This window comes from Schistocerca nitens, chromosome 3 (genome assembly GCF_023898315.1).
Source record: "Schistocerca nitens isolate TAMUIC-IGC-003100 chromosome 3, iqSchNite1.1, whole genome shotgun sequence".
In the NCBI taxonomy this organism is placed as follows: Eukaryota; Metazoa; Arthropoda; class Insecta; order Orthoptera; family Acrididae; genus Schistocerca; species Schistocerca nitens.
In genome coordinates, this window is record NC_064616.1 from 905,102,369 (window position 1) to 905,129,715 (window position 27,347).

At 45.2% G+C, this 27,347-nt stretch overlaps 1 protein-coding gene across 1 annotated transcript in view; it reads left to right on the plus strand.

Moving 5' to 3' along the window:
- The window catches only part of LOC126249472 (uncharacterized), a gene marked incomplete at its 5' end in the record, with an annotated part of 507,806 nt that overhangs the window by 320,537 nt on the left and 159,922 nt on the right, over window positions 1–27,347 (plus strand). Inside the window, 3 exons of the mRNA XM_049951127.1 lie at window positions 17,643–17,684; window positions 17,819–17,826; window positions 17,858–17,982. Coding sequence (XP_049807084.1) covers window positions 17,643–17,684; window positions 17,819–17,826; window positions 17,858–17,982 — 175 coding nt within the window. The remainder of the gene's footprint in view (window positions 1–17,642; window positions 17,685–17,818; window positions 17,827–17,857; window positions 17,983–27,347) is intronic.

Consider the following 27,347-nt stretch of genomic DNA (forward strand, 5'->3'; position numbering starts at 1 on the left):
GAGCAACGAATGGGTAACGACTAAGAAGCGGGAACAGTGCGCCGCTTATACAGGCTCGATAGTAGCGTCTGGAACCTTCCAGAGAAGACAGGTTACGCATGCGCGTGGAGGACACTTGATAACAGCTGCGGCCCGCTGCGGGACCGAGTGACGTAGTATAACGTCACGGTTGAAACTGTCGCTCCTACCTCCCGAAAAGCGTCAAGCGTCAGTCCTCGCTTCCCTTCGATTTCCAAACACCACCTACATGTCATGCTGAGCGTGTAACCCTGGTGTCGATTAAAACTGTTGCGGCTTATTCTGATCTCAGCCTCTCTTTGTAATGGAACTCATATATTATGACACACGAGCTAAGACAATTTTCTGCTCAAATTGTATTTTGTGCCTGTTTCTCAGGCAATGTTCAGCCTTCGCCGAACTCACAATTTCGCTTTGTTTGATGTGTCGCGTACACTCAGTACAACGCTCAGCAGCAATAAGAACAATTTGGTCTGTTTAAATGCTGCCGCATTCGCAATGATCACCTCACACATCGGGCACTCCAAGACCACCGTTGTCCTTAACGGGGCGTAACATACTTCGTATCTCGGGGGCATGTCTCCGCAGTACTCATCTCTTCTTTCTTGTTGGTCCACAATACGGAAGGAATACAGACGACTTAGCCTATTGCACCAATTTAAGAGGCGTCATTCGTCGGTGGCTCCATAAAGAGTTTGCAATGTCTCCCTTGCTGTAACACCCGTCTCATAAACTGCACTCCAGACTGCAGATGGTCGTCGTCAGAAATAATCTTTTCTCTCTGAACTAACGTCTTCAGGACCTCTTTCTTTTGTACAAGGTCATGCAATTATTTACGTTCAACTACCTGTTAGTGGGCGGTTTTGAAATCCTAATGGCGATGGCGGAAACAGCTGTCGAAAGCTCGACTCTTTTACTCGAAGTGACACCGCTTGCAAACCGAGATTTTATTCAGGCATGCCACCGCGAAAGACTCTGAGGATAAATAATTTCCAAAATCGGTTACAGTTCTCCGAATGGTGTCAATTGCAAATTGATGCGGTGTTTCTATTCAAGATTTACAGGGTTATTACAAATGATTGAAGCGATTTCACAGCTCTACAATAACTTTATTATTTGAGATATTTTCACGATGCTTTGCACACACATACAAAAACTCAAAAAGTTTTTTTAGGCATTCACAAATGTTCGATATGTGCCCCTATAGTGATTCAGCAGACATCAAGCCGATAATCAAGTTCCTCCCACACTCGGCGCAGCATGTCCCCATCAATGAGTTCGAAAGCATCGTTGATGCGAGCTCGCAGTTCTGGTACGTTTCTTGGTAGAGGAGGTTTAAACACTGAATCTTTCACATAACCCCACAGAAAGAAATCGCATGGGGTTAAGTCGGCAGAGCGTGGAGGCCATGACATGAATTGCTGATCATGATCTCCACCACGACCGATCCATCGGTTTTCCAATCTCCTGTTTAAAAAATGCCGAACATCATGATGGAAGTGCGGTGGAGCACCATCCTGTTGAAAGATGAAGTCGCCGCTGTCGGTCGCCAGTTGTGGCATGAGCCAATTTTCCAGCATGTCCAGATACACGTGTCCTGTAACGTTTTTTTCGCAGGAGAAAAAGAGGCCGTAAACTTTAAACCGTGAGATTGCACAAAACACGTTAACTTTTGGTGAATTGCTAATTTGCTGCACAAATGCGTTAGGATTCTCTACCGCCCAGATTCGCACATTGTGTCTGTTCACTTCAACATTAAGAAAAAATGTTGCTTCATCACTGAAAACAAGTTTCGCACTGAACGCATCCTCTTCCATGAGCTGTTGCAACCGCTCCGAAAATTCAAAGCGTTTGACTTTGTCATCGGGTGTCAGGGCTTGTAGCAATTGTAAACGGTAAGGCTTCTGCTTTAGCCTTTTCCGTAAGATTTTCCAAACCGTCGGCTGTGGTACGTTTAGCTCCCTGCTTGCTTTATTCGTCGACTTCCGCGGGTTACGCGTGAAACTTGCCCGCACGCGTTCAACCGTTTCTTCGCTCACTGCAGGCCGACCCGTTGATTTCCCCTTACAGAGGCAACCAGAAGCTTTAAACTGCGCATACCATCGCCGAATGGAGTTAGCAGTTGGTGGATCATTGTTGAACTTCGTCCTGAAGTGTCGTTGCACTGTTATGACTGACTGATGTGAGTGCATTTCAAGCACGACATACGCTTTCTCGGCTCCTGTCGCCATTTTGTCTCACTGCGCTCTCGTGCGCTCTGGCGGCAGAAACCTGAAGTGCGGCTTCAGCCGAACAAAACTTTATGAGTTTTTCTACGTATCTGTAGTGTGTCGTGACCATATGTCAATGAATGGAGCTACAGTGAATTTATGAAATCGCTTCAATCATTTGTAATAGCCTTGTATTTTAAGAATGAAGTATCGTTCACAAACTGTGGGCAAATCAATCTTCCAGATAAACATTACTGGTTGGTTGAAAATCTACACTGGCTGAGAGAAACGGATAAACAAAGACCGTGGTCTATCAACGTGTCGTTGGTGCTTTTCAACAATCGCATCACAAGACCCTGTTTTATGGATGGGACTCTACATAGCCGCAAATACGACGGTTGTTGGGAAAGTAAAGTCCTATCGATCGCAAAATGGAAACAACAGTAAAAATCTGATGAAGCTTTGCATAGATATGTTAGATAGTGTCTCTCGCATGCACGTCGATCGAGTCAAGTCGCTCTTTTCAGTTCTGAGCGCGTAGTTAGCACTAAAGGTGCTTAGAAAATGGTGTCTGCCGCCAAGTATGAGTGCCTGTGACAGATTTCGCCTGATGTCCTGCACGCCAAACGACGTAACTACCATGCATTACCTTCTTCATGACGATTCTCGGCCGCACACTGCAGGGGGAATGAGGACGCTCCTGAACTGTTGTCGATAGGATGTGTCTGATCACCCACCATGCCGCCCGGGCTTGGCTCCATCTGATTTTCATCTCTTCTCTCACGAACCGTTGTTTATGAGGACGTCATTATGGCACAGGCAACAAGCTGGAGATCAGTGTGGAAATCGACAGAAAGCAGGGGCGGCTGCCGTCTGTGACGATAGTATTGGAAAGTTGGTACAATGCTAAGAAAAATGTCTCAGTCGGAGCAGCGGTTACGTAGCGAAGTAGCTAGAAGGTGTAGCTGACTGTTACGAATAAAACATTTTTGGTTTTCACAGTGGTTTCCATTTCGCGACTGATCGGACCTTGCTTTCCAAATAGCCCTTGTATCTACTTTGTCTCGAAACCTGGCAGAAAATCCAAAGAGATTCTGGTCGTATGTGAAGTATGTTAGCGGCAAGAAACAATCAATGCCTTCTCGGCGCGATAGCAGTGGAGATACTATCGAAGGCAGTGCTGCCAAAGCAGAGTTACTAGACACAGCCTTCCGAAATGTCTTCACAAAAGAAGACGAAGTAAATATTCCAGAATTCGAATCGAGAACAGCTGCCAACATGAGTAACGTAGAATTAAATAGCCTCGGAGTAGTGAAGCAACTTAAATCACTTAATAAAAGCAAGCTTTCTGGTCCAGACTGTATACAAATTAGGTTCCTTTTCGAGTATGCTGATGCATTAGCTCCATACTTAACAATCATATACAACCGTTCGCTCGACGAAATATCCGTAACCAAAGACTGGAAAGTTGCACAGGTCACACCAATATTCAAGAAAGGTAGTAGGAGTAATCCACTAAATGACAGGCCCATATCGTGAACGTCGATGTGCAGCAGGAGTTTAGCACATATATTGTGTTCGAACATTATGAATTACCTCGAAGGAAACGGACTATTGACACACAGTCAACATGGGTTTAGAAAAAAAAGTTCCTGTGAAACACAACTAGCTCTTTATTCACATGAAGTGCTGAGTGCTATTGACAAGGGATTTCAGATCGATTCCGTATTCCTGGACTTCCGGAAAGCTTTTCACACTGTACCACAGCCGGCCGGGGTGGCCGAGCGGTTCTAGGCGCTACAGTCTGGAACCGCGAGACCGCTACGGCCGCAGGTTCGAGTCCTGCCTCGGGCATGGATGTGTGTGATGTCCTTAGGTTAGTTAGGTTTAAGTAGTTCTAAGTTCTAGGGGACTGATGACCTCAGACGTTAAGTCCCATAGAGCTCAGAGCCATTTGAACTGTACCACACGAGCGGCTCGTAGTGAAATTGCGTGCTTATAAAATATCGTCTCAGGTATGTGAATGGATTTGCGATTTCCTGTCAGAGAGGTCACAGCTCGTAGTAATTGACGAAAAGTCATCGAGTAAAACAGAAGTGATTTCTGGCGTTCCCCAAGGTAATGTTATAGGCCCTTTGCTGTTCCTTATCTATATAAATGATTTGGGAGACAATCTGAGCAGCCCTCTTCGGTTGTTTGCAGATGACGCTGTCGTTTATCGACTAATAAAGTCATCAGAAGATCAAAACAAACTGCAAAATGATTTAGAAAAAATATCTGAATGGTGCGAAAAGTGGCAGTTGACCCTAAATAACGAAAAGTGTGAGGTCATCCACATGAGTGCTAAAAGGAACTCGTTAAACTTCTGTTACACCATAAATCAGTCTAATCTAAAAGCTGTAAATTCAACTAAATACCTAGGTATTACAATTACGAACAACTTAAATTGGAAAGAACACATAGAAAATGTTGTGGGGAAGGCTAACCAAAGGCTGTGTTTTATTGGCAGGACACTTAGAAGATATAACAGACACACTTAGGGGACTGCCTACACTGCGCTTGTCCGTCCTCTTTCAGAATACTGCTGCGCCGTGTGGGATCCATACCAGATAAGACTGACGGAGTACATCGAAAAAGTTCAAAGAAAGGCAGCACGTTTCGTATTATCTCGAAATATGGGAGAGAGTGTCACAGAAATGATACAGGATTTGAGCTGGGAATGATTAAAAGAAAGGCGTTTTTCGTTGCGACGGAATCTTCTCACGGAATTCCAATCACCAACTTTCTCCTCCGAATGCGAAAATATTTTGTTGACACCGACCTACATAGGGAGGAACGATCACCACGATAAAATAAGGGAAATCAGAGCTCGTACGGAAAGATATAGGTGTTCATTCTTTCCGCGCGCCATACGAGATCGGAATAATAGAGAATTGTGAAGGTGGTGCGATGAATCCTCTGCCAGGCACTTAAATAAGATTTGCAGAGTATCCATGTAGATGTAGATGTAGATCTACATTTTCTAGCAGATATACTGTCAGAAGACATCTCATTGGATGTAAGACAGTCCGTGTGGTACCAACGTGACGGATGGTCCTATAAATCCGGCCAACGATCCCAAAAAAGCATTTTAAAATTTGTTAAGCTACGTGGAGTCGACGTACGATAATGCCTTATTGCATGATATGTATTTGCAATTGCCAATACGGACAACCATTAGGTGTATAATGGAATGACGACAGTGAAAATTTTTGCCGGATTTCCCTCTTTACACATTTTTCCTCCTGTACGGGAATTACATAACGTGTTCGAGTGCAAGTTGTGACGGATGAACGACGACATACGGAAGTTTGGATCTGGCAGTGAGTCGTGCACGGATAACCAAAGCGGTTAAGGTGATCGCTCGCGTAAAACCGGAAATCCCGGCTCGAGTCTCGGTCCAGCACAATTTTCATTGTCGTTATTCCTTTATACAATTGATTGTTGTCCGTTTTCGCAACTGCGAATATATTTCAAGTATTTCACGGCGGCTGCAGTCACCGCATGTCCAAAGGAACATACTTCTTAACAACACAGTCACTGCATTAACGTAAATGCCTTATTACTCAAGATGATTAATTATAGAACATCACAAAACCGATTTTATAATATTTTAGAGAATGTCCTTTACCAGCTAAATGTTCGTTACTTTCTTTTATGCAGACGTTATATAGATGGATCACTACGAGCCCCCACCAATTTTAAAGAAATGTGCAGCTGCACACACGGAAACAGTGGACGTTGCTATCAGGTCATGTAACACGAAGCCACTGCGGTCACGTACCGGCGTAAATGAGCAGATTTATGCCCGAAGCTCACGGGCACGTGCTTTAAAATTGTACAGACGCCACAAATATTAGCGCCTGGAGCTTTTTGTATACTGATAACATCGCTCCTTCCGTGTCGAAAACCATAGAACGGTCATTGATTTGTATCATTATCTCTGTAACATTACACGGTTCAAATTTACCCTCCATTAACAAACGAAAGATTAATAGTCCTGATATTTTTGGAACAGTATACTTTTTACCGAATTTCATTGCCAGTCCCGTTTACACCAGTGGCAAATTTATTATATACGAAATGGAGATAACTACACGATATCCGGTACTGATAAACGATTTTTTAGCCTCCTTCACTTCGCCTGAACGATGTCATAGATAGTCAAACCTTATGAACATATTATGGTGGAGACAATATTCTCGATGCATCATCCAAAAAAAGAATTCATAGCGACTGAGGAGTCGAGGTGTTCTGCAACGGGTGAAATGCCGGAAGAGGCTGTTGATTTTCTGCTGTATACTTCTCCAGGCACTTAAACTAGCTGAGACGTTAAATAGGAACACTCTAAATGAATCCTAATTACTTTAGAGATGTTCTAATGCCTAGTTTTGAGGATATTTTTCTCATCACAGTGCGGGAATTATGCAGCCAACTGATCCATCTCCAAACAAAAAATGAATTCATCGCGCTCTGCTGTAACACTCTCAGAGGTTTCTCAAATAATAAGAAAAACTGTAGATTATATTATTTCATCATACTGCTGTAATTTTATTTAACAAAATGCCCGTCACGTAATAAAATAAGGAAAATGATTAGCAATTCATCAACATGGAAGTTATTAGACGTGGATCGCTAACTCAATAGGGAGGGACAGGAGCGGAAATAGGCCATGACCTTCTCAAACAAATCATCCCACACTCACTTTCATTTATTGTGAGAAACAACAAGAAATATGAATCTTCATGGGTAGCGGTAGATTTCATCTCCGCACATCCCGAGTACAAATCCAGACTCTTACCCTTCTGTCTCCTCACTCTATGCGTCGTACCCTTCCGTATACGCAAATTTACACCAAATTCCCTCTCTTCTCTTTTGTTTCATCATTCGCTCGAGATGGTGGCTGTAAACAGCGAAATTTCATAAGCATCCTGGGGATATAGGTTTTATTCTTTATGTAAATGAATAAGTAGGAATATTATTTACATAACACGAAGTTAATCACTAGTTTCGCGATTTTACACTACCTCATCGAACCCGCCTCGGTGTCCGAAGTGTTGTTCGACTCAGTAGTTCGCCAGTTCGAATTGTGGTGGGGGCTGAAATTTCCATTGCCAGTATTTGACCAGGAGTGGAAAGATGATGCCTTAAGGTTCCTGATCACCAGCCTTTGCGTCCGTGTCCTGGATTAAATTCCAAATCTCTCCGCAGTGTCTCACAAAGTGAAGGTATGTGACACTGTTGACGCTGATCTGTCCGTCGGATGGGGACGTAAAGCTTGGCGGCCAATTTGCTGCTATTCGAAAGGAGTATCTCTCAATATCATCATCATTATCATCATACAACACCAACGCAATGCCACACTATACACGCATCCATTACACTAAGCTATACTCTACGGTACTCATACGACACAGCTCTGACACATACACTTGGAAAGGGGGCCAAGGAGCACGGAAGAGAAAGTGTTTCCGACCGGTGGCTGTACCCACCCTATGGTATATCCCAGCCAACAATACCATATGGCATTTCCATACTTCATAAAACAACCTGACGGTTCAACAGGCATAATCTGAGCACAGATATTCATCTGCTAATACACTTCCCCTAGGTAGTGTTATAGGGCCTTTGCTGTTCCTTATCTATATAAACGATTTGGGAGACAATCTGAGCAGCCGTCTTCGGTTGTTTGCGGATCACGCTGTCGTTTATCGACTAATAATCTCATCAGAAGATCAAAACAAACTACAAAACGATTTAGAAAAAATATCTTAATGGTGCGAAAAGTGGCAGTTGACCCTAAATATCGAAAAGTGTGAGGTCACCCACATGAGTGCTAAAAGGAACTCGTTAAACTTCGGTTACACCATAAATCAGTCTAATCTAAAAGCCGTAAATTCAACTAAATACCTAGGTATTACAATTACGAACAAATTAAATTGGAAAGAACACATAGAAAATGTTGTGGTGAAGGCTAACCAAAGACTGCGTTTTATTGGCAGGACACTTAGAAAATGTAACAGACCTACTAAGGAGACTGCCTACAGTACGCGTGTCTGTTCTGTTTTAGAATACTGCTGCACGGTGTGGGATCCTTACCAGATAGGACTGACGGAGTACATCGAAAAAGTTCAAAGATAGGCAGCACGTTTTGTATTATCGCGATATATGGGAGAGGGTGTCACAGCAATGATACAGGATTTGGGCTGGAAATCATTAAAAGAAAGGCGTTTTTCGTTGCGACGGAATCTTCTCACGAAATTCCAATCACCAACTTTCTCCTCCGAATGCGAAAATATTTTGTTGACACCGACCTACATAGGGAGGAACGATCACCACGATAAAATATGGGAAATCAGATCTCGTACTGAAAGATATGGGTGTTCATTCTTTCCGCGCGCTATACGAGATTGGAATAACACAGAATTGTGAAGGTGGTTCGATGAACTCTCTGCCAGGCAATTAAATGTGGTTTGATGAGTATCCATGTAGATGTAGACGTAGATGCTTAGAAATCTTTACTATAATGTGAAATTACTTTTTATGAGACCAAATCATTGCTGTGAAATCGGCGATCATCTGTTATTCTGCCTGAACTTTTATTAATTTGCTGATAGGATAAATATTTTTCGAATTCGCAGGCGCAAAAAATGATTTAATAGTTACGATGGGTTTAGACAGTCACATTATATTCAGATAGCCTGCCGTACTGTTTACCTCTTGTAGCTGATAATCCGCCTGGAGACGTCACTTTCTGTAATAATCCGCAAGATGAATACGCAGCTGTTACTGGTTTCTAGAATATATAACATGCAGCCTTCCTTGCTCGCCTCGCATCTCATAACGTTTTAACTGTAGTTATATCCGTAAAGAAAAATTCGGAGTAGGTATTAAAATCGATGGAGATGAAATACAAACTTTGAGGTTCGCCGATGACATAGTAATTCTGTCAGAGACAGCAAAGGACTTGGAAGAGCAGTTGAATGGAATGGACAGAGTCTTGAAAGGAGGATATAACATGAACATCAATAAAAGCAAAATGGGAATAATGGAATGTAGTCGAATTAAATCGGGTGATGCTGCGGGAATTAGATTAGGAAATGAGACGCTTAAAGTAGTTGCTATTTGGGGAGCAAAGTAACTCACGATGGTCGAAGTAGAGAGGATATAAAATGTAGCCTTGGCAATAGCAAGGAAAGCGTTTCTGGAGAAGAGAAATTTGTTAACGTCGAGTATAGATTTAATGTCAGAAAGTCGTTTCTAAAATTATTTGTATGGAGTGTAGCCATGTATGGAAGTGAAACATGGCGATAAATAGTTTGGACAAGAAGAGAATAGAAGCTTTCGAAATGCGGTGCTACAGAAGAATGCTGAAGATTAGATGGGTAGATCACATAACTAATGAGGAGGTATTGAATAGGATTGGGGAGAAGAGGAGTTTGTGACACAACTTGACTAGAAGAAGGGATCGGTTGGTAGGACATGTTCTGAGTCATCAAGGGATCACCAATTTAGTATTGGAGGGCAGCGTGTAGAGTAAAAATCGTATAGGGAGACCAAGAGATGAATACACCAAGCAGATTCAGAAGGATGTAGGTTGCAGTAGGTACTAGGAGATGAAGAAGCTTGCACAGGATAGAGTAGCATGGAGGGCCGCATCAAACCAGTCTTTGGACTGAAGACCACAACAACGACAACATATCCGTAACAGTGTCTTTGATTACTAAAGTTAAGAAATCAGTCAAGAAGGCTAGAAGATTATTTCTGCGAGCAGATAGCAGATAGCGATAGCAGATAGACAGTTGTTACTATCCCACTTAGACAATGAATTGACATTATTTAGTCCCAGTGCGATAGACGTAGAGGAATTATGCGCAAAGTTTAAACGGATTGTAAATCATACTCTGAAGAGGTATATGGAGAGCAAGTCGATTAAGAACGGAAAAGACCCACCTTGGTTTCACAATGAAATTCAAAAAATTCTGACGAAGCAAAGGCTGTTGCATTCTCGGTTCAAAAGAGAACGTGCAAATAGCGACAGGCAAAATTGAATAGAAATTCGTGCGTCTCTAAAAAGATCGATATGCGAAGCTTATAACAACTACCCCCGTCATACCATAGCAATAGATCTTGCCGATAATCCTAGAAAATTCTGGTCCTACATAAAACTGTTAAGCGGGTCTAAGGCTTCTGTCCCGTCACTCGTTGACCAGTCTGGTGTGGTAGTAGAAGGTAGCAAAAGTAAAGCTGAAGTTTCAAATTTCACTTTTAAGAAACTGTTCACTCAAGAGAATCGTACAAACATACCGTCGTTTGACCATCGCACAGACTCCCGTGTGGGCGACATAGTAATAATCACCCCTGGCACAGAGAAACAATTGATAGAGTTGACAGCAAGTAAGTCACAAGGTCCTGATGGAATCCATTTTCAGTCTTATGAAGAGCACTCTACAGCACTGGCCCCTTACTTTACCTTGCATTTCTTGCTTATCTCTCGCCAAGAACAAAGTGCTAAACGACTGGAAAAAAGGGCACGTGACTTCTATATATAAAAAGGGTAAAAGACGCATCTCTAAAATTACAGGCTAAAATCCTTAACATCGGTTTACTGCACAATCCTTGAACATATTCTCATTTGGAATATAATAGATTTCCTTGAGAGCGTACAGCTTCTGTCCACAAATCAGAACGGTTTAGAGAGCATCGTGCGTTCGAATCTCAGCTTGCCCTTTTCTCACCTGGTATCCTGCGAACTATGGATGAAGGGCAGCAGGCAGGTTCTGTATTCCTAAACTTCCTTAAGGCGTTTGAAGAGGTGCTACGTTGCCGATTGTTAAGTAAGGTACGAGCATACGTAGTAGGTTCCCAGATGTGTGATAGGCTTAAAGACTTCTTAAGTAACAGAAACTAATATGTTGTCCTCGACGACGAGTATTTATCAGAGATAAAGGTATAATCCGAAGTGCCCCAGGAAAGTGTGACAGGATCGCTGCTAATTTCTACACTGAAGTGCCAAAGAAACTGGTATAGACATGCCTATTGAAATTCAGGGTTGTGTAAACAGGTAGAATATGGTGCTGCGGTCGGCAATGCCTATGTGAGACAGCAAGTGTCTGGCGCAGTTGTTAGATCGGTTACTGATGCTAAAATTGCAGGTTATCAAGATTTAAGTGAGTTTGAACGTGTTGTTAAAGTCGGCGCACGAGCGATGGGATACAGCATCTCCGAGGTAGCAATGAAGTGGGGATTTCCCCGTACAACCATTTAAAGAGTGTTTCGTGCATATCAGAATCCAGTAAAACATCAAATCTCCGACATCGCTGCGGCCGGAAAAAATACTTCAAGAAAGGAATCAACTACGGTTGAAGAGAATCGTTCAACGTGACAGAAGTGCAACCCTTCCACAATTGCTGCAGATTTCAGTGCTGGGCCATCAACAAGTGCCAGCGTGCGAAACATTCAATGAAACATCACCAATATGGGCTTTCGCAGCCTGAGGCCCACTCGTGTACCCTTGATGACTGCACAACACAAAACTTTACGCCTCGCCAGGGCCCGTCAACACTGACGTTGGATAGTTGATGACTGGAAACATGTTTCCTGGTCGGACGAGTCTCGTTTCAAATTGTATCGAGCGGATGGACGTATACGGGTATGGAGACAACCTCATGAATCCATGGACCCTGCATGTCAGCAGGGGACTATTCAAGCTGGTGGAGGCTTTGCAGTGTTGTGGGGCGTGAGCAGTTGGAGTGACAGGGGATCCCTGATACGTCTAGATACGACTCTTACAGGTGACACGTACGTAAGCATCCTGTCTGATCACCTGTATCCATTCATGTCCATTGTGCATTCCGACGGACTTGGGCAGTTCGAGCGGGACAATGCGACAGTCCACGTGCCCAGAATTGCTACAGAGTGGCTCCACAAACACTCTTCTGTGTTTAAAGACTTTCGCTGGCCACCAGACTCTCCAGACATAAATATTAATGAGCATATCCGGGATGCCTTGAAACGTGCTCTTCAGGAGAGATCTCCACCCCATCGTACTCATACGGATTTATGGACAGCCCTGCAGGATTCACGGTGTCAGTTCACTCCAGCACTATTTCAGACATAAGTCGCGTCAATGCCACGATATGTTGCGGTAATTCTGCGTACTCGCGGAGTCCATAGGCGATATTAGGTAGGTGTACTAGTATATTTGGCTCTTCAGTGTATATATATAAGTGATCAGGCGGACAGGGTAAGCAGTGGTCTCCGGCTGTTTGCTGATGATGCTCTGGTGTACTGTAAGCTGTTGAAATGGCATGACACTATGAGAATTCAAGATGACTTAGATAAAATTTCTAGTTGGCGTCATGAATTTCAGCTAGCTCTAAATGTAGAAAACTGTAAGTCAATGCAGATGCGTAGGGAAAACGAATCCATAATTTTTGAACACATCAGTAGTAGTGTGCTGTTTTACACAGTCACGTCGGTTAAATAGCTAGGCGCAACGTTGCAAACCAATATATAATGGAATGAGCAGGCAAGAAATGTAGTAGGGAAGGCGAATGGTCGATTTCGGTTTCTGGAGAGAATTTTAAGAAAGTGTGTTTCATCTGTAAGGACGGAAGCAACTACTACTGAAGAGAATCGTTCAATGTGACATTAGTGCAGCCCTTCCGCAAATTGCTGCAGATTTCAGTGCTGGGCCATCAACAAGTGTCAGCGTGCGAGCCATTCAACGAAACACCACCAATACGAGCTTTCACAGCCTGAGGTTCACTATCTGCACCTCTGCTTGAGCAATTGTATTCTCGGCTGCCGAATACTGTGCTCCGATTTGGCTAAACAGTCCACATGTAAAAAAGGTGGATGTCCAGTTGCATAACACTCTAAGGATGATTTCTGGAGTAATTAAACCCACTCCAACCCAATGGCTCCCAACATTAAGCCACATCCCGCCGCCACACCTGTGACGTACTGACGCCCTTGTACGTGAATACAAAAACATCATGGGAAACCGAGGTCTGCCAATCCACCAAGACAATGAGGCTGCAAACACTAATAGGCTTCGATCTAGGAACCCGCCAACAAGAGCACCAAGGACCTGTGTACAAGAAGGTTTCAGTATCACAAACGCGTGGTCTCAAAAATGGAACGCATGGCAAAATCGTAACATGCCTTGCATCACACAAAAACCACCTGGTTTTGAAAAAAAATGGTTCAAATGGCTCTGAGCACTATGGGACTCAACTGCTGTGGTCATCAGTCCCCTAGAACTTAGTACTACTTAAACCTAACTAACCTAAGGACATCACACACATCCATGCCCGAGGCAGGATTCGAACCTGCGACCGTAGCAGTCGCACGGTTCCGGACTGCGCGCCTAGAACCGCGAGACCACCGCGGCCAGCACCTGGTTTCGACCTACCACGCAAAACGTGGTCCACTCTAAATAGGATTCGAACTCGTCATGGCAGATGTGCTTACTCTCTGTATAAATGGGGTAAAATACCATACCCTCAGTGTGACTGCAGAGGAAATCAGACCATCAGCCACAGTGTTGAAGAGAGTTCCAGGAGAGCCTATAATGGGAGCCCGACGACTTCCTGCTCGCAACTCCAGAGTCGATAGATTATATTAATATACTTGATGTTTGTTTGTAATCCTTAAACTTTGTTATATTAGTGATGTTTGTTTGCAATTATTAACATTTGTTGTATTAGTGATCTGTCTGTTTCTTTCTTGTGTGTCTGTATTGCCGTACGATAAATAAATAAATAAAGGAAACCGCAGATATACGACAGTAGTGTGACCCATTGCTGAGTAAGGTTCGAGTGTTTGGGATCCGCACTATCTTGATTAGAGGAATATATCGAAGTAATTCAGAGGCAGGCTGATAGATTTGTTACCGGTAGGTTCGAACAACACTTAAGTATTACGAAGGTGCTTGGGAACTCAAATGGAAATCAGTGTAGGGAAGACGACATTCTTATCCAGGAGCGATATCGAGAAAACTTAGAGAACCGACATTTTAGGCTGACTGCTGAGTGACTCTACTGCCGTTAACGTACATTTCGCGAAGGACCACGAAGATAAGGTTAGAGGGATTAGAACGCGTACGGCGGCATATAGACAGTGGTCTTTCCCTCGCTCTGTTTGCGAATGGAACAGGAGAGGAAATGACCAGTAGTAGTACAGGATACCCTCCGCCAAGCACCGTATGGTGGCCTGCGGGATATGTATGTAGATGTAGGTGTCGGTGTATATGTAAATGAAACACAGGCGGTAAAGTTGGAAATAACTCAACGGCGTAGGTACATTTTAGGTTATTTTTATGTAACATTAAGTTTTAGGTTTCATAGATCCTTTGCATGTTTTTATCAAAATTATGTGTAACGAAGTAGTTTCTAGGCTACGAATACATGATATTTTTGTGAGTATGGCTACCTGCTGGCCATTTACAAGTTACTAAATAGCACCCTGGCTTATATTCAATAAGAATGAACATATACGTCTTCGATATTACTCATGTAAACAAAAGGTACACCTAAATTTAGTTTCTTCTTTCTTTCATCTACACATGCTACTGCCAGTTTTCAATTTATGTGGGTCTATGAAATTGATGGAGTTGTTCTAAGCGAATCATGTTCGACTTGATTGAAAATTTTCTTTTTTTGCCTACTAGAATTCTATGATTTTGGGTAAATAACTAATGAATTTCTTTGGCTGTATCTATATCTTTATATTGTTCTAGTGTTATAGATAGAGATCGACACCACTATTCTTCTCAAAATTTTATGGATTATATATATCAAATTTTGTTAGCGAATATACAAATTGTGAAGAAGCAGATGAAATATCTAACTCATTGAAGAAACGTCTACAAGATTATTGTGGGTGGACGCAACATAACATTCTCACTGGCCTTTTGTGGAATCAGTACCATTTTTCTCTGTGATAAGTTACCCCAAAAAATTATGCCATGATGCATTAATGAGTGGAAAGAAATCAAATATGTTACAAAGTTTACTTGTTTGTTTCCAAAGCTAGTAAGCTTAGGAAGAGCAGAGTCGTTGAACTTCGTTTGAGTAGTTCGGTACTAAGTTACTGTCAGCTCATCTTTTCATCATTCTGCACACCCAGATGGCAGACACAGCACACGACTCGACAATAAATGGTTCAAATGGCTCTGAGCACTATGGGACTTAACATCTCTGGTCATCAGTCCCCTAGAACTTAGAACTACTTAAACCTAACTAACCTAAGGACATCACACACATCCATGCCCGAGGCAGGATTCGAACCTGCGACCGTAGCAGTCGCGCGGTTCCGGACTGAGCGCGTAGAACCGCTAGACCACCGCGGCCGGCGACTCGACAATACACGGGATGCTCGTAGCTTATGTTGTCAGCTGCTATGTCGGTAACAAACACACATGAGCATGTCGGCTCTTGGACCCAGTACTTTCCTGTGTAACATTTATAAGGGGCATTGTCTGTTGCTTGACATAGGCCGAAAAGACCACATCTTAATCGGTTAAGTGATGAGAGTTCGTGATTTTAACACTGACATGGTATTCATCACAGACAGGTGTAGTAATTCATGGCGAACGAATAGATATGATAAGATATGACGATGATATAGCTGTCCTAGCTGAAAGTGAAGAAGATCTTGTAGTCCTACTGAATAGAATGGATAAAGTTATGGGGGAAGCATATAATATGAGAATTAATAAAGCAAAAACAAAAGTAATGGCATGCGACAAAAAAGATCAAGTGAAAGTCCAAGTTCATGTAGGCAATGAACTGTTTGAACAAGTTGATAAATTTACTTATCTGGGCAGTAATATTACCAGGGATGGAAGGAGGAAGGCAGAAGTGAGAAGTAGAATTGCTCAAGCAAAGGCTGCTTTTAACAAGAAGGAAAACATCTTAACATCTAAGAGCATCAGCCTTGAAATCAGGGAAACATTTTTGAAATGATATGTGTGGAGTGTGGCATGCTATGGGTGTGAAACATGAACTCTCGGAACAGAGGAAGACCAGAAGCTAAATTCTTTTGAAATGTGGTGCTATAGACGCATGCTCAAAATAAAATCTATCGACAAGGTCACAAACGAAGTAGTTCTGGAAAGGGCAGGTGAGAAGAGAAGCTTCTGCAGTTTCATTGTTAAAAGAAGAGCGCAATTTACAGGCCCTCTATTAAGACATAAAGGACTCCTGAACACAATCATAGAGGGATATGTCGAAGGAAAAAGACCAAGAGGGAGACCACGGCTGAGGTACATGGATCAAATCGTGAAAGATGTGGGATGTAACACCTATAAATAAATGAAGAGAAAAGCTGAAAAACGCACAGAATGGAGACAAGCTGCCATTGTAGCTGTTGCGAACCAATCCTCAGATTCTAGAATGAAATTTTCACTCTACAGCGGAGTGTGCGCTAATATGAAACTTCCTGGCAGATTAAAACTGTGTGCCGGACCGAGACTCGAAGTCGGGACCTTTGCCTTTCGCGGGCAAGTGCTCTACCGACTGAGCTACCCAAGCACGACAGACGCCCCGTCCTCACAGCTTTAATTCCGCCAGTACCTCGAGTCCTACCTTCCAAACTTCACAGAAGCTCTTCTGCGAACCTTGCAGATCCAGCACTCCTGGAAGAAAGGATATTGCGGAGACATGGCTTAGCCACAGGCTATGGGATGTTTCCAGAATGAGATTTTCACTCTGCAGCGGAGTGTGCGCTGATATGAAACTTCCTGGCAGATTAAAACTGTGTGCGCCGACCGAGACTCGAACTCGGGACCTTTGCCTTTGCAAGGTTCGCAGGAGAGCTTCTGTGAAGTTTGGAAGGTAGGAGACGAGGTACTGGCGGAATTAAAGCTGTGAGGACGGGGCGTCAGTCGTGCTTGGGTAGCTCAGTCGGTAGAGCACTTGCCCGCGAAAGGCAAACGTCCCGAGTTCGAGTCTCGGTCCGGCACATAGTTTTAATCTGCCAGGAAGTTTCAAATCCTTGGATTGACCACTACAGAAGAAGCAATGAATTGAGGAGCACTGAGAACATTGCCTAGCCACGCCTGCTGTTACTCTGCGGCATACTGTAATTAATCCCTATACCATATGAAATAGCATTTATATACACCAGAAGATTCAACTTAAAAGTTGTGTGGGTCTATAGCTGACTTAAACAAATACAGCTACAGCAGACTATTGGATTTTTCGTTCTGTTTTATATTTAATAGTTTTAACACCTATATTTAGACAACTGTTTACTTTATGAATTGTCAATCAGTCATGTACGACCTGTGTAAGTAATTCGAGTGGACCAAGTTTTGAACCCTGTGACCGAAGTGCATAACGCAGGGTACTGTCGGTTACTGTGCAGCTTCCGGCAACGAGACGGGCGTCGCCGTGGCGGGAGCGGCGGCGTCGCAGGCGGCGGCTGCGGGGTCGGCGGAAGAGGCAGGCGCGGGGGCGGCGGGGGCGGCACTGGCGGGCCGCGTGGGCGCGCTGGTGGTGGGCGCGCTGACGCTGGCGGCGGGGCTGGCGCTGGGCGCGCAGTACGTGCTGCGCTACCGCCAGTACCGGCTGGCCGTGCAGCGGAAGCCCGCCTCGGCCTGCTCGCTGCTCGGCTCGACGCTGACGCTGCTGTCCGACGTGGTGTCGCTGCGCCGCTCGCACCGCCGCCTGCCCGACTGCGAGCCCGACGACGACCACACCGACAAGTACGCTCCCTACCTACTCACTCGACGGCAACTTGCCATAAAAGAAAACTGATCGGATATCACCGGCGTACACGTCTCACCAGTTACTTACGAAAGCCTCTGCAGCAACAAATGGATATTCTATCAGACAAACGCTTCATTCAAAGTGTATATTGCCCAGTCTACTCTGATACTTCATAGCCTGACAGGAAAGAAACTATACGAACGTGGTGTCTGTTTTTTCGGACATACACTACTGGCCACTAAAATTGCTACACCAAGAACAACTGCAGATGATAAACGGGTATTCATTGGACAAACATATTATACTAGAACTGACATGTGATTACATTTTCACCCCATTTGGGTGCATAGATCCTAAGAAATCAGTACCCAGAACAACCACCTCTGGCTGTAATAACGGCCTTGATACCCCTGGGCATTGAGTCACACAGAGCTTGGATGGCGTGTACAGGTACAGCTGCCCATGCAGCTTCAACACGATACCACAGTTCATTCAGAGTAGTGACTGGCGTATTGTGACGAGACAATTGCTCGGTCACCATTGAGCAGACGTTTTCAATTGGTGAGAGATCTGGAGAATGTGCTGGCCAGAGCAGCAGTCGCACAATTTCTGTATCCAGGAAAGTCCGTACAACATGCGGTCGTGCATTATCCTGCTGAAATGTAGGGTTTCGCAGGGATCAAATGCAGGGTAGAGCCACGGATCGTAACACATCTGAAATGTAACGTCCACTGTTCAAATGCGAACAAGACGTGACCGAGACATGTAACCAATGGCAACCCATACCATCACGCCGGGTGATACGCCAGTATGGCGATGAAAAATACACGCTTCCAATGTGCGTTCACCGCGATGTCGCCAAACACGGATGCGACCATCATGAAGCTGTAACCAGAACCTGGATTCATCCGAGAAAATGACGTTTTGCCATTCGTGCACCCAGGTACGTCGTTGAGTACACCGTCGCAGGCGCTCCCGTCTGTGATGCAGCGTCAAGGGTAACCGCAGCCATGGTCTCCGAGCTGATAGTCCATGCTGCTGCAAACGTCGTCGAACTGTTCGTGCAGATGGTTGTTGTCTTGCAAACGTCCCAGTCTGTTGACTCAGAGATCGGGACGTGGCTGCACGATCTCTTACAGCCATGCGGATAAGTTGCCTGTCATCTCGACTGCTAGTGATTCGAGACCGTTGGGATCCAGCACGGTGTTCCCTATTACCCTCCTGAACCCACCAATTCCATATTCTGCTAACAGTCATTGGATCTCGACCAACGCGAGCAGCAATGTCGCGATACGATAAACCGCAATCGCAATAGGCTACAATCCGATCTTTATCAAAGCCGGAAACGTGATGGTATGCATTTCTCCTCCTTACACGAGGCATCACAACAACTTTTCAACAGGCAACGCCGGTCAACTGTCGTTTGTGTATGAGAAATCAGTTGGAAACTTTCCTCATGTGCTCACGTTGTAGGAGTCGCCACCGGCGCCAACCTTGTGTGAATGCTCTGAATAGCTAATCATTTGCATATGACAGCATCTTCTTCCTGTCGGTTAAATTTCGCGTCTGTAGCACGTCATCTTCGTGATGTAGCAATTTTAATGGCCAGTAGTGTATAATCGACTCGCCTCGATGGACAATTAATCCACGACCTTCAGTAAGGATGCACATTTACGTTCGACTTCCAGCGGGAATTTAAAATTAGCGACCATGGAGGACAAGGACGGGGTCTGTGGGTAGATGGTGTTGTGTGGGATTGTGAGTCGGCCTGGGAGCGTGCCGCGCGACCGCTACGGTCGCAGGTTCGAATCCTGCCTCGGGCATGGGTGTGTGTGATGTCCTTAGGTTAGCTATGTTTAAGTAGTTCTAAGTTCTAGGGGACTGATGACCTCAGCAGTTAAGTCCCATAGTGCTCAGAGCCATTTGCGTCATTTGGGAGCGTGCCGAGAAAGTCTGCGCATTTCCGATGAACACTGTGTCTGGGTGGTGCAGTGGTTAACCTAACTGCCTAGTAAGCAGGAAATCCCGGATTCGAGTCCTGGGCTGGTATACATATTCACGCATCACCGCTGATTCTACATAAAGTCCTGATGCATCTGATATCATTATTTACTCTCCATTCCCCACCGTCCACCTTCACTCTACATAACACAGAAATTATCTCCCTTCCAGTATTGTACCGAGTTGATTTGATTGCAGTGATTTAAATCTACTTCTGGACGCCAGATACCGTAGTGTTTCATCAGTAAATTATCTCCCGAAGGAGACACACGCATACAAAACACATGGTTGTTGAGGACATACACTGCTGGCCATTAAAATTGCTACACCACGAAGATGACGTGCTACAGACGCGAAATTTAACCGACAGGAAGAAGATGCTGTCGTATGCAAATGATTAGCTTTTCAGAGCATTCGCACAAGGCTGGCGCCGGTGGCGATACCTACAACGTGAGCACATGAGGAAAGTTTCCAACCGATTTGACATACAAAAACAGCAGCTGACCGGCGTTGCCTTGTGAAACGTTTTTGGCATCTAATCCGCATGGCTGTAACGGATCGTACAGCCACGTCTCGATCCCTTAGTCAACAGATGGGGACGTTTGCAAGACAACAACCATCTGCAAAATGGCTCGGAGCACTATGGGACTCAACTGCTGAGGTCATTAGTCCCCTAGAACTTAGAACTAGTTAAACCTAACTAACCTAAGGACATCACAAACATCCATGCCCGAGGCAGGATTCGAACCTGCGACCGTAGCGGTCTTGCGGTTCCAGACTGCAGCGCCTTTAACCATCTGCACGAACAGTTCGACGACGTTCGCAGCAGCATGGACTATCAGCTCGGAGTCCATGGCTGCGGTAACCCTTGGCGCTGCATTACAGACAGTAGTGTCTGCGATGGTGTACTCCACGACGAACCTGGGTGCACGAATGGCAAAACGTCATTTTTTCGGATGAATCCAGGTTCTGTTTACAGCATTATGATGGTCGCATCCGTGTTTGGCGACCTCGCGGTGAACGCACATTGGAAGCGTGTATTCGACATCGCCATACTGGCGTATCACCCGGCGTGATGGTACTGGTGCCATTGGTTACACGTCTCTGTCACCTCTTGTTCGCACTGACGGCACTTTGAACAGTGGACATTACATTTCAGATGTGTTACGACCCGTGGCTCTACCCTTCATTCGATCCCTGCGAAACCTTACATTTCAGCAGGATAATGCACGACCGCATGTTGCAGGTTCTGTACGTGCCTTTCTGGATACAGAAAATGTTCGACTGCTGCCCTGGCTAGCACACTCTCCAGATATCTCACCAATTTAAAACGTCTGGTCAATGGTGGGCGAGCAACTGGCTCGTCACAACACGCCAGTCACTACTCTTGATGAACTGTGGTATCGTGTTGAAGCTGCATGGGCAGCTGTACCTGTACACGCCATCCAAGCTCTGTTTGACTCAATGTCCATGCTTATCAATGCCGTTATTACAGCCAGAGGTGGTTGTTCTGGGTACTGATTTCTCAGGAGCTATGCACCCAAATTGCGTGAAAATGTAATCACACGTCAGTTCTAGTATAGTATATTTGTCCAATGAATACCCGTTTATCATCTGCATTTCTTCTTGGTGTAGCAATTTTAATGGCCAGTACTGTATTTAATTCAGTCGATCAGAGTGGTTTTTAGGTGTTCACTCTCATCATGAAAGATAAATGAAATTCAAGCAGTTATAAAACACGAATCTTGATTTCCTCTCACTGGCTCATTTGCGTGCGAGAAGGCAAGAGTATTTTTAGAAAAGATGAACTGGTATTTGCTTGCGAGCTAGCTGCAGCTGTAAGCATCTCTGATCCCCGGAAGGAGTGTGCCTCGTAGTGGCACACAGTTCGGCCACGTTCGGTCGGCATCTTTTGGTCGGTCACATTTCGTAACACACACAGTGGAGTGTGCTGCATTCAGTGGTGACTGAAGTCAGAAGTTTTCATCCCGTTGGCTGGCATCCAAACAGCTGCTTTATCTTATGCATCTCATACTAGAATATTTCTTCTTCAGTGTCTCAAAAAAAAAGTAAATTTTTCTCCTGCGCTATCCACTATGTCGTGCGTCTTCCCTCTTTTCGTGCTTGGGGGCCTTCTGATTCCAAGGAACGTCCCCCCATTGTTTTCGTATTATTTCATCGCTCCAACTTTCGCACAAATGGAGCCAAAATATCAGACTTTTGCAGTTCTGTTGCAGTTAATCTTTGCTCTTCATTGACGCGCTGTATTGCGGCCACTCCTGGACTTCAGGGGCTTCTACTGTCCTCGGGGATTCAGTTCTATAGGCAGAGAACGCTACTGTGGCGAATATTAGCTTTCTCTGGTAAAAGCATTTCCAAGAATAAGTTGTGTTGACCGCGGCTAATTGAATGGGACTGTCAATACATAAGTTGTTGGCGGCTTTAAGCCACTCCTCCGCCTACTATACGGGGCCCATCTCTGTGGGCCACCCACCAGCACCCGTCTTAACGGAACGCGAAAATGGGGAAATCTCATTTGTGGTATCACTGCCAAACATTCAAAGAATTTCGATTTCCTAATACCATCCAATTATGCAGTAGTTACAGTACATATGCAGTTTTACGAAGTCCACGTTCCGGCCTTGAGGACCATATCATTCTGACTGGCAGTCGTCAACTGCTGTCAATGGTGTCAGTACGATGCTCTACGGAGAGAGGTGGGGGTATTCCAACACTGTCCTGACAATTAACAGTTTTCTAGAGCTTCCAGCCGTTACTTCTCATTCAGGTAGCTCCGCGATTGGAAGCACGAAGCTCAGTGCACCCTATTCAAGTCCTCCCACAAAGAAAAAATGTCTGTCAGTACTGGGAATTGATCTAGGACCTCCGCAGACACGTCGGCTGCTTACCTATGGAAGTGGATCACAGCATATACTCGCTATCTGAGCAAAAGTATCCAGACACCCTTATATAATGCGAAATTAACTACTTGATGTCACGTGACGCGGGCTTGCCAATATAAAAGGAGGCGGGGAGCATTGTGTTGTCAGTAGAGAAGCGGTAACAGCACAAAGGGTCGATCAGGAGATCTCAGTGACTTAGAAGATGGATGTCATCAGAGTAATAAATCCATGATGGACATTTAAAACCATCTAAAGCTGCCCAAGTCGACTGTTGGTGATGACATTTGAAGTGAAAACGCAAAGAAACAACCACAGTAAAACCAAGAGCAGGCAGACATCATGTACTGACAGACAGAGACCGTTGAGCATTGTGAAGGGTGGTTGTAAAAATCGCATGAAATCATCAGAAGGAATCACTCGTGACTTCCAAAGTGCTACCATCAGTCTATCTAGAACACTGACTATGCGTAGGGAGATAAAAACAATGGGATGCATTTGTCGAACAGCTCGTCACAATCCACACTTTTTGTAGTCAGTGTTAAGTGACGCATCAAGTGGTGGAAAAAGCGACGCCACTGGACAGTGGATGATTGGAAACAAGTTATTTGGAGCAATAAATCTCGCCATACCGTTTGTCAATCCGATAGAAGCATTTTTGGTTCTGGATGTCTGGAGAACGTTAACGTTACTTGCCATCAGGTGTATTGAGAAGAGTGAAGTATGTAGGAGGTGGATTACGGAATGTTTTTTTTTTTCATAGTTGTGATATTGTCCCTTTATCGTGCTTAAGAAAACGTTAAATGCGGAAGGATATAAACATATTTTACAACATGATGTACTGCGTACAGTAGAGGAACAGTTTGGAGACGATGATCGATTTAATCAGCATGAAAATAAACCCTATCGTAAAGAAGCATCTGTAAGGCAATGGTTTGTGGGCAACAACGTTCCTGAAATGGACTGGCCTAACCAGTGTCCCAACCTGAACTCAATGGAACAGGATTTCGGCTCTTGATGAAGTATGGGTTACCATGCAGCCACAAATATTTAGACATCTCACTAAAAATGTCACCAGCATAGCTTAAGCTGACATAAAGGCAGAGGGTGATCGCACCCCATAGTAATGTTCACTCATTTGCGTCCAGACAGTTTTGGAGAGATGGCGTAAACTAATTTATGTAGCCCCGAAAACAACCATTAAAATAAAAATAACTCAAGTTGTACCTCACATAGAGCGAAACGCATCCTAATTCCAGAACTCATTAAGTGGCATGTCCTCGTCTTAAAGAGTGAAAACATCACCAACATGCACGAAGAATGTCACTCATGTAATTAAAGTGTAGTTCCTCATTTCATCCTGATAACAACGACGATAAATTGTGGTATGTATTCACGAGGTAGAAAAAGCGTTGGAATAAATACACTCCTGGAAATGGAAAAAAGAACACATTGACACCGGTGTGTCAGACCCACCATACTTGCTCCGGACACTGCGAGAGGGCTGTACAAGCAATGATCACACGCACGGCACAGCGGACACACCAGGAACCGCGGTGTTGGCCGTCGAATGGCGCTAGCTGCGCAGCATTTGTGCACCGCCGCCGTCAGTGTCAGCCAGTTTGCCGTGGCATACGGAGCTCCATCGCAGTCTTTAACACTGGTAGCATGCCGCGACAGCGTCGACGTGAACCGTATGTGCAGTTGACGGACTTTGAGCGAGGGCGTATAGTGGGCATGCGGGAGGCCGGGTGGACGTACCGCCGAATTGCTCAACACGTGGGGCGTGAGGTCTCCACAGTACATCGATGTTGTCGCCAGTGGTCGGCGGAAGGTGCACGTGCCCGTCGACCTGGGACCGGACCGCAGCGACGCACGGATGCACGCCAAGACCGTAGGATCCTACGCAGTGCCGTAGGGGACCGCACCGCCACTTCCCAGCAAATTAGGGACACTGTTTCTCCTGGGGTATCGGCGAGGACCATTCGCAACCGTCTCCATGAAGCTGGGCTACGGTCCCGCACACCGTTAGGCCGTCTTCCGCTCACGCCCCAACATCGTGCAGCCCGCCTCCAGTGGTGTCGCGACAGGCGTGAATGGAGGGACGAATGGAGACGTGTCGTCTTCAGCGATGAGAGCCGCTTCTGCCTTGGTGCCAATGATGGTCGTATGCGTGTTTGGCGCCGTGCAGGTGAGCGCCATAATCAGGACTGCATACGACCGAGGCACACAGGGCCAACACCCGGCATCATGGTGTGGGGAGCGATCTCCTACACTGGCCGTACACCACTGGTGATCGTCGAGGGGACACTGAATAGTGCACGGTACATCCAAACCGTCATCGAACCCATCGTTCTACCATTCCTAGACCGGCAAGGGAACGTGCTGTTCCAACAGGACAATGCACGTCCGCATGTATCCCGTGCCACCCAACGTGCTCTAGAAGGTGTAAGTCAACTACCCTGGCCAGCAAGATCTCCGGATCTGTCCCCCATTGAGCATGTTTGGGACTGGATGAAGCGTCGTCTCACGCGGTCTGCACGTCCAGCACGAACGCTGGTCCAACTGAGGCGCCAGGTGGAAATGGAATGGCAAGCCGTTCCACAGGACTACATCCAGCATCTCTACGATCGTCTCCATGGGAGAATAGCAGCCTGCATTGCTGCGAAAGGTGGATATACACTGTACTAGTGCCGACATTGTGCATGCTCTGTTGCCTGTGTCTATGTGCCTGTGGTTCTGTCAGTGTGATCATGTGATGTATCTGACCCCAGGAATGTGTCAATAAAGTTTCCCCTTCCTGGGACAATGAATTCACGGTGTTCTTATTTCAATTTCCAGGAGTGTATTTCTCCCCTATCGCTCAGTCGGCGCCAACGACTGACAGACGTTATTCGGAGCTGTATCCAAGACTAATATTTTTCCATCTCGCTCTATGTTGTCCAGATGGGCTCAATAGAATGGTGGTCAAGACTGATGTTTCCTCATGCTCGTGGAGCGTTCTTCTAACCATTCAGATACATGCAGGAGTGATGGTGTCATGAATTTCTCGCTAAAGTGCTGATACAGATAAGCAAACTAATGCACATGATGGGATAGAAATTTGTTTTTCGTTCACCTATGAGGGACAATGGTAGGCGTATCGGAAAACACGCTTCAGTCATGCAGACATTCGGCAAGCGGAACTACACCCATCACCAGGCTGAAGGGTGTTTGGCTGGCAAACGGTATGCATCACCAGATGTGATTTCTGACATTATTGAAGCTTTGCATGGCGTGTGTCAACGTCAGCGACGTATCATCAGTCCAGACGAAATTTACAATACTTCGAGCGTCAACCAGCGGCGGTTCTGCATCTATCGTTAACTATAGGAAATGTGGCGTGCGAGGATCAAAGTAATAATGTGGGATACTTGCTTCATAGCGAGGAGGTTTTGTGGATATCGCGGCTGCTCCCAGATTGTTATCTTTCAATCCTGAACTGCCAAGTTATTGGCTGTTGTTGCTGTCTGTTCATCCGCTGTTATACCAGAGTAGTCTCGACGCGCAAGTCGCCGAAATGGCGTCAAATCGAAAGACTTGCACCCGGCGAACGGTCTACCCGACGGGAGGCCATAGTCCCACGACATTTTTACCAGAGTAGTTGAATAAGTAAGGCAACACGCGCTGTCGCAGCTGTGTGCATCTACCGTGCGAATTAAATTCCGTATCTAGATAGAAAACGCGATCAGTCTTTCAAGCGACACAACTAGATGGTGGGCCGGCCTGTGTGGCCGTGCGGTTCTAGGCGCTTCAGTCTGGAACCGCGTGACCGCTACGGTCGCAGGCTCGAATCCTGCCTCGGGCATGGATGTGTGTGATGTCCTTAGGTTAGTTAGGTTTAAGTAGTTCTAAGTTCTAGGGGACTGATGCCCACAGAAATTAAGTCCCATAGGGCTCAGAGCCATTTGAACCATTTGAACTAGATGGTGGTAGCTGCGCCCCTATGATTCTAAATATATTTTCATAATGAAGTTATTCACAGATATGTGGTCGGTAATTGAACCGAGAAGTTTAGTACGGCTTTTGCGTTTAAAGTGGACGACCCCACCTGCAGTTCATCGCCAGCTAGTGGAAGTTTACAGAGAGTGTGTAATATAACGAAAGAAGGTGTAATATTGGAGTCAGAAATTTCAGAAAGGCAAAACAGATACGTGAGGCAGGCAAAGGTTGTCATGGGCAAGCACGTCCCCTTCGGACGCGAACGTGTGCTGTATTAACGTGTTGGTTCAAACCGGTCGTCACATTCATACGACTCAGACAGCACGAGAACTCAAAATCTCCACTGAAAATGGATATCGTACTCAATATGTTGAGCTACGCGAAGACGTGTTATCGCTCGGTACCGCTGCATTTCTGTAACGAGAAATAAAGCCAAGAAAATCGGGTTTTGTCTCCGACCCTTAGTTTTAGTATCAGGC